At 35.4% G+C, this 12,995-nt stretch overlaps 1 protein-coding gene across 1 annotated transcript in view; it reads left to right on the top strand.

Moving 5' to 3' along the window:
• The window catches only part of MALRD1 (MAM and LDL receptor class A domain containing 1), a 594,555-nt gene that overhangs the window by 267,700 nt on the left and 313,860 nt on the right, over nt 1-12,995 (top strand). Inside the window, exon 25 of the mRNA XM_039478847.2 lies at nt 8,974-9,221. Within this exon, the coding sequence (XP_039334781.2) occupies nt 8,974-9,221 (248 nt within the window). The remainder of the gene's footprint in view (nt 1-8,973; nt 9,222-12,995) is intronic.

The raw sequence follows: 12,995 nt of genomic DNA, 5'->3' as shown, positions 1-12,995 counted from the left end.
ATGTTTCATGCTATAGATGTAACATACCCTGGTGGTATTTTCCATAGCAACTGCATCATGTCATACTGCTACCAGTAATGTAGACAGGAACAAGTTTTTCCACAACCTAGTAATCATTTGGTGTTTTTACTATTTTGTTTTTACATTACCCATCTTATAAGTGAGGAGTAATATCTCATTATCATCTTGATTTGCATGTCCCTAATAGCTAGTTATGTTGAATATTATTTCCTGTGCTTGTTTACAATCCATATATCGTCTTCGCTGAAATATCTCTTTTGCCCATTCTCTAATTAGGCTTTTTATAACTATGTTGATATTTCTTTATGCATTATGGGTATAAATCCTTTGACAGATTATGCAAATGGCAAATATTTTCTCCCAGGCTTTGGGTTGCCTTTTCGTTCTTTTAATAGGATCATATGCAGAGCAAACATTTTCAGTTTTGATGAAGTTCAACGTATTGATCTTTTCTTTTCGAGATCATGCTTTTATATCACGTCCAAGAATAGTTCATCAAGGCCTAGGTCCCTGATTGTCTCCTATGTGTGCTTTAAAAAGTTGCATGGTACTATTCTACATTTAAGAGTATGAATCATTTTGTTAATTTTTGTATCAAGTATCAAATGTTGGTTACAGGTTTTTTTTTTTAAATTTTTGCCTATAACTATCTGACTACACCAACATCATTAACAAGATTGTCCTACTTTTATTTAATTGATTTTGTACCTTTGTCAAAAATTGTACTTCTGTGGAGCTATTTCTGTGTTCTTTTCTGTTGTATTGATCCAGGTATCTATTCCTCCATCAATACAAGACAGTCTGGATAACTAAAGCTGTATCATATATCTTCAAATCAGATAGATTAATTCCTCCTAATTTATTCTTCTTTTTCAAAATTGTTTTAGTTATTCTAGTTCCTTTGCCATTCTATACAAATTTGATAAAAATATGTAGCTACAAATTATTTTGATGGAACTTTGATAAAAATTGCATTTAATACCATGTAAATTTGGGGAGAAGTCATATTTTTAATGTATTGAGTTTTCCAATCATGAGCACAGTAGGTTTCTCCCCATTATTTAGATCTTTGATTTCTCTCATCAGTGTTTTATAGTTTTCAGCATACAAACGCTGTGTATGTCTTACAACATATATACCTATTTCATTTTTTGAAGGATTATAAATATAAATTACTATATTTTATTTTTATTTCTGTATTTCTAGAATTCAGAAATAAAATTTAATTATTAAATTTTCATTAAGTAATATGGTATGTCAATCTTGTGTCCCGTAACCTTGTTGACTCATTTATTAGTTACCAGAGTTTTGTAGTATACTCCTTAGATTTTCTTTGTGGACAGTCATGCCTTCAGAAAGTAAAAACAGGTATCAAGTCTCTCCCCTCCTCTCCCCTCCCCTCCTCTCCCCTCCCCTGCCCTCCCCTCCCCTCTCCTCCCCTCCCCTCCCTACTCTTTCCCAATCTTCCCCTTCTTCCTTCTCTCTTTTCTTTCAATAGGATCTCACTCTATCTCCCAGGCTAGAGTGCAGTGCTATGATCTTGGCTCACTGCAGTGTTCACCTCCCAGGTTCCAGTGATTCTGGTGCCTTAGCCTCCTGAGTAGCTGGGACTACAGGTGTGTGCCACCATGCCTGGCTATTTTTTGTATTTTCAGTAGAGATGGGGTTTCAACATGTTGGCCAGGCTAGTCTTGAACTCCTGGCCTCAAGTGATCTGCCCACCTTGGCCTCCCAAAGTATTGGGATTACAGGCAAGAGCCACCATGCCCCACTGGTTTTAAGTCTGTCTTAGTTTAAGTTCATTGAAACAGGGACCTACCATTTAGACTTTTGTATATGATTTATACAATTAATCCTAAATTTTTCATTTCCATCCTAGCACTTACCCATTCTATTAAAATGTGAGAGAACTCCACTACATGCTTATTGATGAACCAGCCCCAACATCTATTATGTTGTTAAATTAATTGATCAAATGAAACACCAACCAATAAAGGATTCATTTCTGTAACTTCCCTGACTTGGCAGACAATGGAGGTAAAGGAAGTCACCTAATTCCAGATTCAACAATTTCGTAAGAAAGGATACGTTGACTCATACCAAAGGCCTTTTCAGCTGTCAGCCTCCCTGTTGTAATAATGTTTTTCATAATACTGAATCTACGTTTTCGTATTTTCCCAGTATGGGTTTTGAGTATGCTGTCTAAATGGAACAACAAAGCCTGGATGGCTGCACGTCTGTTTATAGCATGGTTTACTGAAGCCCATTCTTCGAACTTACTTCTCAGAGAAAAAAAAATTTTTCTGTCAAAATATTGCTGCTTATTGACAATGCACCTAGTCACTCGAGAGCTCTGATGGAGATATAAAAGGAGAATGATGTTGCTTTCATACCTGCTAACACAATATTCGTTTTGTTGTCCATGGACCAAAGACTACTTTTGATTATCAGGTTTTACTGTTTAAGAAATATACTTTATAAAGCTACCACTGCCATAGAGGGTGATTATTTTGATGGATCTGTGCAAGGTAAATTGAAAACCTTCTGGAAAGGATTCACCATTCTAGATGTCATTAAGAACATTTGTGATTCAAGGGAGATCAGAATCCTAACATTAATAGGAGTTTGGAATGGATGACTTTGAGGGCTTCAAGATTTCAATGCAGGAAGTAACACAGATAACGGTGGAAATAGCCAAAGAACTAGAATTGAAGTGGAGCCTGAAGACGTGACTAAATTGCCACAATCTCATCATAAACTTGCAGAGGAATTGCTTCTTACAGATAAGCAAGGAAGTGGTTTCTTGAGATGGAATCTGCTACTGGTGAAGATTCTGCAAACATGGTTGAAATGACAACAAAGGATTTAGAATATTACAACTTAGCTGATAAAGCAACAGTAGGGTTAGAGAGGATTGACTTCCAAGTGAAAAGAAGTTTTATGAGTAAAATGCTATCAAACAACAAACATCACATGCTACAGAGAAATCTTTAGTGAAGAGTCAACCAATGTAGCAAACTTTATTGTTGTCTTAATAAATTGCTACAGTAGCCAACTTAGCAGCCACCTTCAGCAACAACCATCTTGACCATTCAGCAGTGATAAACTTTGAGGCAAGACCCTTGATCAGCAAAAGTGTTGTGATTCACAAAGGTTCAGATGGTAGCATTTTTTAGGGATAAATTATTTTTAATTAAGGCATTTGCATTCTTAGTTATACTGTTACTGCACTTTTAGTACACTATAGTATACTGTAAACATAACTTTTATATGCATTGAGAAACCAAAAAATGATGTGATTTACTTTATTGTTATATTCACTTTTTTCCAATGGTGTGGAATTGACAGAGCAGTATATTAGAGGTGTTCCTATGTATCCACATACACATGAATTTAGATAGAATGGGGTAAGAATAAAATCAGTGAACTTGGTTAAAGGGCAGATGGAAAATATTTTTATTATTCTTGCAACTTTTTTGTAAGTTTGAAACTATTTCAAAATAAAAATTTGCAAAAATATTGTTAAGAAAATGAGAAATGCTAACTTAAAAAACAAAAAATTTAAATAAGTCCAAGACTGTTATTTTTTTAAAGTAGAGGCAGTAGATAAAATTTTACAAATTTTTAATTTAAAACAGGGAAGAAAGATACAAATAAATGTAGTTTTGCTAAAGGAGACATAGAAAGGATATAGCGACTAATAACTGTGCTAATTTGTAAATGTCAATGAAATAGTTAACTTCTTGGGGAAAAATAACCAAAATTAACTAATAAAGCAAAAAACCTGAAAAGATTGTTAACTATCAAATAAGTTATCAACAAATGTCCCCAGTTATTTCTCCTGGGATAGATACTGCAGAGTTCTGCCACATTTTAATGAATTAATAATGCCCAGAGAAACCATTTTAACCATATGAAAAGATAGAATTTATCTTATTATGCTAATATATCATTGAAAATGAAGTCTCCAAAAATTGGACAAGTGAGATTCAAACACACTGTGAATATACATGCAGAAAAACTTAAAATGCTAGCAAACTAAATTCATCATAATATATATAGTATTCATAGTAACATGTCTTTGAGATGAAGATCTAATAACATTTTAAGAGTATTTTAATGTCATAATATGTTAATGTACCCAAATCACTGAAGAAAATCATAGCAAGCTGATAGGTGCTGGAAACACTTGTTTAAATTAAGCAGCGGTTTCTTATGATATGCAGAGCATGCATATGATTATTTTAACATATTAAAAGTGATCTATCAAATTAATGTAAATATTTTCCATGTTCCATTTATTTGATAGATCAAAGGTGATCTATCAAATAAATGAAACAGTGAAAATACTTATATTAAAAGTTTTAATGTAGCCTCCAAAATACTTACATTAAAATCAAGAACATATCAAACTACTATTAGTATTACTGTTTAATATTACATTTTTGGTCCTGGTCCCTATGTAAGACATGAAATGAAATTAAGGATAGCCAAATTATAATTATTTTTGAATGATATGATTACATATCACAAAAGCCCAAGAGCTTCAAAAAAGTAAACATTTAAGTAACTGGGTTGTATAATGTCCACTGAAAATTCGTGTACACCGGGTAACCTGGAACTTTAAACTCATGGTCACCTGGAATCTCAGTATGTGACCTTATTTGGAAATAGGGTTTTGCAGATGTCATCTAGCTAAAGTCCTGCTGGATAAAGGTGGGTCCTAATTCAATGACTCCTGTCCTTATAAGAAGGGGGAAAATTGGATACAGACTGACAGAGAAAAGATGATGTGAAGACAAACAGGAAGAATGACATGTGATTGATATGATACATCTACAAGTCAAGGAACACTAAGACGGCCAGTGGCCACCAGCAGCTATGAAGAGGCAAGGAAGGATTCTCCTCTGTAGCTATCAGAGAGAGCATGTTGCTGCCAACACCTTCATTTCAGACATCCAGCCTGAAAAAGGAGTCAGAGAAAAACTTTCTGTAGATGTAAGCCACCCAGTTTGTGGTACTTTTGTTATGCAGGCCTAGGAGACTAATATGAGTCTCAAAGTTTCCCAGCTAAGAAAGTAAGAAAGTGTCATACTCTGAATTGGAAACTAGCTTCTCTAAGCCTTTTGCTTGTTTGTCTTAACACCAGGGTTTGAAAATCTTGTCCTGTATTATTAGCATAATATCCTACAATATGTTAATAGTTCTGCCAAAGGAAAAGAAAGAGAGAGAGAGATTTCTTAGTCAAATAAGTTGGGAACATACTCTATTGTATAAAGAAATAGCTTGCATATTGTGGGAATTCTCAGAGCCTTTAATATATTAGCATCCCTTAAAATATTTCAAAGAAAGATAAAATTTATACAGCTGATACCATTCATTTGATTGCAGAATCTTCCTTTGAATGATAAATTGACATGTGTAGGACATTCATATTCAGAAGAGCAGTTAAAGAAGTGATGAACTACATCATGGTATAATACCTCAATCATCACATCAAACTGAATGACTGCTGTCTTCATGTTGCTACCTACTCATGGAGGAAGGAGTCTCTTAGGGAATTTTTTTTAATAGACACTTGTACTTTCTTATCCCATTGTATCTGTAAATTTGTTTTATTTTAGCTCTCACTCCTAACTGCTGCATTCCACATCATAAAAGGGAGTAGTACTAATGGAGCCCTGTCATACTCTTCTTTAGCTCAAAGCTCTGCAACTTACAGTGGAATACTAAGCATAGTTTAACTCTGAACTTCAACTTTCTCGTCAACCAAAATAAGAATAAAACCTATTATATGGAAACAAAGAGAAGATTACATGAAATGGCAGATATAAGGAGAATGTTTTAGGACCTGGCACACATTATATTTAATACATGGTACCCCTCCTTTCCTATTTTCCTAAATGTGCTTTATTTATAGAATATGTTCAATAAATTTATGTTGAATGAATACATAAATATAATGGTGAGATTTTATTTTTTGAGTTTGTTGATAGGACCTTAAAAGGAATTATATTATGTTCTTTCAAATTATGCTTTTGCAAATGAGACATATGTTATACCTATAGAGATACAGATCAATGGACAAATTACAGCATTTAGAAAGGTAGAACCTAGTTTGATTGATTACACAGCTATAGACAAAGGTGATCATTGTCTTCCTGATGGCATACCTGCCTGGCATTGGCATTAATTGCACCATGAAATGCCAGGAATTGGCATCAGCTACCAAAACTATTTGCTGCTTTTCTTACCTGGTGCCTATGGGAAATAATAGGGTATGAAATGATAAGTTGTTTCCCCTCATCATGGTGATGTGAAGTTCAAACAACCTATGTTTGCTTATTTTATTTTCCCCACTGGCATATTAGAAGTAAACTTTCTAAGGAAACATAGCTTCAAAACAAGGGAAAAGATCAAAAGAAAAATATGATTTACATCGTAAAGATCGATGTAGCAATGTTTACACGAATAAAAATATTAAATCTCTTTTTCAGCAGCACACATAATTTTCTTATATGAATGGCCTCTCTAGATGCTGCTCTATATGCTAATCTGTTGCTCACAGGCTGCTAAATTTTCCAACACAAGGCAACTGAATTATTTCCTTCATTTTATAGTTCTTAACCAAGGCAGTTGTTAATATTCTAACCTAGATGTTGAGTTGGTTTTCATTATTATTTCCCAGTCCTTTGAAATGATACTTAGAACTTCAGTATTCCGAAATACTACAAGAGGTTATAAGTATTAGAGTGTATTCTAGGAAAAATAAATTACAAAATATATAACCAATGACATTTTAACACTTAATTAGCAATTCGATTTTAAAAAGGCATTCTCTTGATGACATAAATTATGACAGAAAATTTGTCTGTATCCTTGAAGACAGTACAGATGTGTATTATCTTGACTGTTAAAACAATTTAGGAAAACAAATTATTAGTATTGATGTTTTCTTGAAGTAATCTTTTTTTCAGTTCTTTCAAAAGCTAAAGTAATCATTTTCAGCTCCTTTTCTTTATTGTACAAGTTCCTCACTCAGAGGTATAATAAAATTAGCTTACATTTTAGTATTTTCTTACATATCCACAAGTGACATGGAAACAATGGCAAAACTTGCATGTTTTTCTTTTAAATTTTTAAAATTTAATTATTTTTAGAGACAGAGTCTCACTTTGTCGGCTAGGGTGGTCTTGAACTCCTGGCCTCATGTGATCCTCCCACCTTGGCATCCTAAAATGTTGGGATTACAGGAGGAAACCTCTGTACCCAGTCTCATATGCTTTCATATTCTCCACCTTATAAACTACAAAGAATACAGTGTTTATTTTGCATATTTAGACAATTTTATCTCTGACTTAGGATAACTTTATGTATGTATCCATACAGGAACAAACAAAAACCTCACTGATTTGATGCCAAGCACAACAGAACTTGGACTTTCTTAAAGAGTCATATATAATAAAATAGAGTAGATGCTTTGTCCAGGAATTACCATAGCATCTGTGGGATTATCTGCCTTTCTTTGGCTTGTGCATTGGAGAGCAAGTCCCTGAGTATTTTGATGACAGAGTCATTGTACCCTCATTTGCCTTAAAAAATTTGAGCAATTGTTCAAATGAGGTTTCTCTAAGAGAGAAACATTTATCTGAAGGGTTATCAGTATGCTACCATAAGTTCTTTTCGAGTATTTTTAATTTTTGGGCACTATCTCACTTATGATTTTTACAGATGTTTATTTCAGTTATAATCTTCAAAAAACTTCATAAAGAATTGTTATTAAAGGATTGTAAACAGTACCTTTTGTTACTTATGATTATATTACTCATTTTTTGTTTTGTTTTGTTTTTGAGACGGAGTCTCACCCTGTCACCCAGGCTGGAATGCAATGGCTCAATCTTGACTCACTGCAACCTCCACCAGCCGGCTCAAGTGATTCTCCTGCCTCAGCTTCCCTGAGAGGCTGGTATCACAGATGCCTGCCACCACCCCCAGCTACTTTTTTATTTTTAGTAGAGGTGGGGTTTCATCATGTTGGCCAGGCTGGTCTCAAACTCCTGAACAGCAGGTAATCCACCTGCCTTGGCCTCCCACAAGTGCTAGGATTACAGGCATGAGCCACTTTGCCTGGCCTCCCTCATTGGTTTTATGCAGAATCATGAATATTGATTTAAAAATGAAATATATCAAAAGTCCTAAATAGACAGATTTATACGGTGTGACAGCTTCATACTACAGAGCTCAGTTTTATAACATCTTCACTGCCATTTTCAGCTTTATAACTTACCTGAAGCATGATAAAAAGATGGCTGTGTAATCACTACTATCTAGAAAATGAGAAGATATAACAACTTAAGCAATGACAGTAATAAAATACTTCAAAAAACACCTGGGAGATAGTTTGTTATTTAATACAACTTAACATATTTAATTTCTTTAACTTACAACATTAAGTTAATTCAAATTATTACAGCTTTTACCTCATTTTTCTGTTTCATAATTTTCTCATCTCTAAAACATAGAGCTGTTCTAAATAATACTATGATTAATGATAACTTTTGCTCAGGGCAACATTCTCCAACCTAAAATGCATTGCAGAATAATAAACTTCATAAATTTCTCACCAAGACCTGAGAAGCATAGATGAGAAGTCAGAAGAAATAAATTACATTGACTAAATAGCTGTTTAGAGGAGGAAATGTGTGAAATGCTGAAATAGTTTATCAACTCTGAAACTGGGATCAGATTTGTAGGGAAATGAACTTACATAACCCATGGAAATAGCTGTGTGTGTAGCAAACCAAAATAGTCTCTTTCTATGTTGCTATCAGGATAGCATTACAAGGTTTCAAATATTACATGAAACAGCAAGAGTACTGCAATTTTGACTTGTATGTTTTAAAGTCAGCAAACTTCCATTTTCTGTATCATTTATTTGGAAATATTTTCCAGATACCTCCAGTGGGCGCTGTGATTTCGAATTTGATCTTTGTTCCTGGGAGCAGGAGAAAGATGGGGACTTTTACTGGAATCTGAAGGCTAGCGGCATCCCCGTAGCAGGCACAGAGCCAGCAGCAGATCACACTTTGGGAAATTCGTCTGGTCATTACATCTTTATACAGAGTTTATTCTCCCAGCAGCCCATGAAAGCAGCCAGAATTTCAAGCCCCGTTATACGTAAGAGAAGCAAAAACTGCAAGGTATGGGGGAAATCAAACCCATCAGCCAAACAAATACAGAATTATTGTGAGCAACTGTTGATAAATTTACATACAGAAAATAGAATGGCTGGGGCCAGGGAAAAGATGAGTTTGAATGTATTCAACTTTGAATTTGTGAGGGAGGGAAAAGACAAAGTTCAGAATGAAAGGAAAGGATTGCTGTAACTGCTGGAAGAAGAATTTCTCCTATGTATAAATTCCATGGATATAGAACCATTGGAAACCATTGGAACATTCCATGCTTGTTAACCATAACCGTGAATACACCTTGACAAATACAGAAGTAAGATATCAGTTGTTTTCTCTTCAGAAGTTTAATACTTAATAAAACTATAGAAATTTTACAAACAGAAACAGAATTAAACTCAGTTGTTTTCTCTTCAGAAGTTTAATACTTAATAAAACTATAGAAATTTTACAAACAGAAACAGAATTAAACAACAATATATAATTAACTGTTTCTAAGAATGAATATTAGAGGTAGAGCCACAAAAAAATGTAGGCGAGGTCTTTAATGAAAAACAAAAAGGGCCTTGAACTTCGATCTAAAGCAAGTAGAATAATTTCTTTAGGCAAGAAGAAAACATGACTTCGTCATTAGCCTGTGAAAATTTCATGAAAACATCTGTGGAGAATTAAAAGTATAAATAAAGTTGTATGGCTCTATGGGAAAAGCGGCAGCCTCATATAACTACACATTTACAGGGTTTTCCACTTTCCTTTGTTTATTGTTTGCTTTTTTGCTTATATTCATAAAAGACTTTAGTTAGCTAGGCTAGGAACTAAATTTAGGTTTCCATATAGTACAAATTAAGCGTTTAGAGATCAATTCACAAGCACTCAGAGATCTCTTGCTTATAAGAGATAGATACAGAAATAAATATGTCATTTATTTGTATTTACAATAAGAAATGTAGTCTCTGTGATTTCTGGACACATGTATTCTGATAGGGTGTTCCCCAGTGTTTGAACTCTGAAAGGCAAGAGAATTACATCCAGAAAATTAGTAGCTGATCAGATAAGGGTGGTAGACAATTGTGTGATTTAAACCTTCACCGACTCCAACTTTAACTTCCTCCCTCCTTCCCTCCCTTGTTCTCTCCCTCGTTCCCCACCCCCCCACCCACCCTGGCTCCTTCTTTCTTTTTCTGTTTCTCTCACTCTGTTGCCCAGGCTGAAGTGCAGTGATAAGGGCTCACTGCAACCTCCACCTCCCAGGTTCAAGTGATTCTCCTGCCTCAGCCTTCTGAGTAGCTGGGATTTTAGGCGCACACCACCACGCCCAGTTAATTTTTATATTTTTAGTAGAGATGGGGTTTCACCAGGTTGCCCAGGCTGGTTTCAAACTCCTGACCTCAGGTGATCTACCAACCTCAGCCTCCCAAAGTGTTCGTATTACAGGCAGGAAACACTGTGCCCGGCCCAACTTATACTTCTCTGTGCCTGTGTCCACAAATGACAGAGCCCTAACCGTGGGAGAGAAACATATCAAACAGCCTTCAGCACCTTACCACTGCATAGCATTAATACATGTTAAAATTTTACTTTGTCTTAAGAGTTTTTCTGTCTCATTGTGAGTTGATTTTATAGTTTAACTCTCAAAGAGCAATTTCATCTATCGCATAGACAGTGAAGATTTTCTGCAAGGGAAGTGACATGATCAATGAGGGGCTTAGTGATAGAACTTGGTCAGCAGTCTAGAATGAAAGGAAATCTGTGGAGAATTAAAAGTATAAAGAAGGTAAAAGATGGTATGGCTCTTTGGGAAAAGCAGCAGTCTCATATAACTACAAAACCTAATTAAGTTGGCAATAATTGAGTTTTTATCAAGTATAGTTTTTATCTGTTTTTTGCTGTCTTCCAGTACTCGGTACTTTCTCAGGAGTAAAACCCAAGCACGCCAGATTTTCTGTATGTTAGCTGTGTATCTGTAAATTTAGCACTGTGCATCTATAGATACTCTGAAAACCACAGATTAGTTTTAGTCTTATAAACCTATCTAAATATTAAACATGAAATGTGAAAATTCCAGGTCAACCTCCAAGCTTTTCTATTTAGACACTTCTGAAAATGTCCAGTGGATGCTTTTCATACTGTAGTAACTCAGGATTAAATCCATCGCTATTTTCCCCTGGTGCCAGAACTAGAGTCCCCAATGTTTTAAACATCTGTGTGAGAATAATGAAGTATTCCTAGAATAAATGTCAAAAAATTAATGATGAATGATTCACTTTATGAATATTTATGATATAGATTGAATAAGAACCAGTAAGGAAAGATTCTGCTGGGAAATATTGGGTCTCTTGTATTAAAAATATATTCATCAGGTAAGCAGATTGACCTCCCAGATTTTTATGAGAATCACCTCTGTCCTTTCACCTTGTGGAATACCTTTTAAGCAGTGATAATCAATTTTTTTTCTTTGTGAGGGTTGGTGTATGGGAAGGATGCATGTAGAGGCTGATGAGAGAAGACATCAGACCATAATGATTTTTTTTTTTTTAAGATGGAATCTCACTTTTTTGCCCAGGCTGGATTACAGTGGTGTGATACCTGCTCACTGCAACTTCTGTCTCCCAGGTTCAAGTGATTCTCTTGCCTCTTGAGTATCTGGCACTTCAGGCACACGCCACCATACTCAGCTATTTATTGTTGTTGTTACTGTAGTTTTAGTAGAGATGGGATTTCACCAAGTTGGCCAGGCTGGTCTCAAACTCCTGACCTTGGGTGATCTGCTTGCCTTGGCCTCCCAAAGTGTTCAGATTACAGGCATGAGCCACCATGCCGGACCAATGCTTAGCAGATTTTTACTCACTCTGACTATCCTGTGTTTAGGCTTCGTCGTCACCAGTGGTCCCTTTGGAAATAGGGGTGTTGGTGCATCTGTTTGCGTGTTAACCTAATGGCATCATTCAGCAAATGACCTGAAGAAGATACAGATATATTTACTGGGACATAAAACCTATACCTCATATTTGTTGCACATATAAGACAAACGCAAAAGGAGGTAGAAGACCCTCTGTGTAACTGCAAGGGGTGTGCCGCACAGATGGCCCTGGAGCCCCCAGGGCCTGTGCATGCTGTCCAGGAGGTTGGGGGGCCCTGGCTGTTTTGTTTCTCACTCAAATGAGCCATGGCGCCTAAGTTTCACCAGTACCGGCACAATTCATAATGGTCATGGAGCTCATGTTGGAAAAGTTAGTCAATAGAACAAATATTTTGGGATCACAGAATAATATTGGAAGATTTCATCAGCTGGAAGATGGGGAGAGTCACTGCATGGCTCATCTATTCTTAGTTGATCTTTTCTGAATTCATGTGTTGCATATATTATTGAATGGTGTTCATTTTCCTCTTGTAGAGTATCATATACATGACCATTACTATTTCACACGTCTTTTTCCTGTGTGCAGATCACTCTTGTTCACTGTTTATCCTCATTCACACAAATGACAAGACAGAAGCTTTAAATGTGTTGAATTCCTACTACTCCTAATCTGTCCTGTTATTTTCCCAGAATTTTTCCTGACTTTTTCCACTGTGTAACAATCACTAAAAATCTGGTAAATTCCATCTTTGCAATATTGAAATATTAATCCCTGAAAATACTTTTTAAAATTTTTTACTCAGAGAAAAGCTCTCCAGGCTGTTCTGCAAAGCCCCATTTGTAGCATTTCAAGTAAAATTTGGATAATCACTGTTCTGGTGGTTTTGCTGTATTTAAATAGAGCCTGGAGAATCTTACAGAACTGA

The sequence above is a fragment of the Saimiri boliviensis genome, chromosome 8 (genome assembly GCF_048565385.1).
Source record: "Saimiri boliviensis isolate mSaiBol1 chromosome 8, mSaiBol1.pri, whole genome shotgun sequence".
NCBI lineage: Eukaryota > Metazoa > Chordata > Mammalia > Primates > Cebidae > Saimiri > Saimiri boliviensis.
The sequence above is the reverse complement of the archived record's forward strand: the minus strand, read 5'-3'. Positions and strand labels throughout refer to the sequence as shown.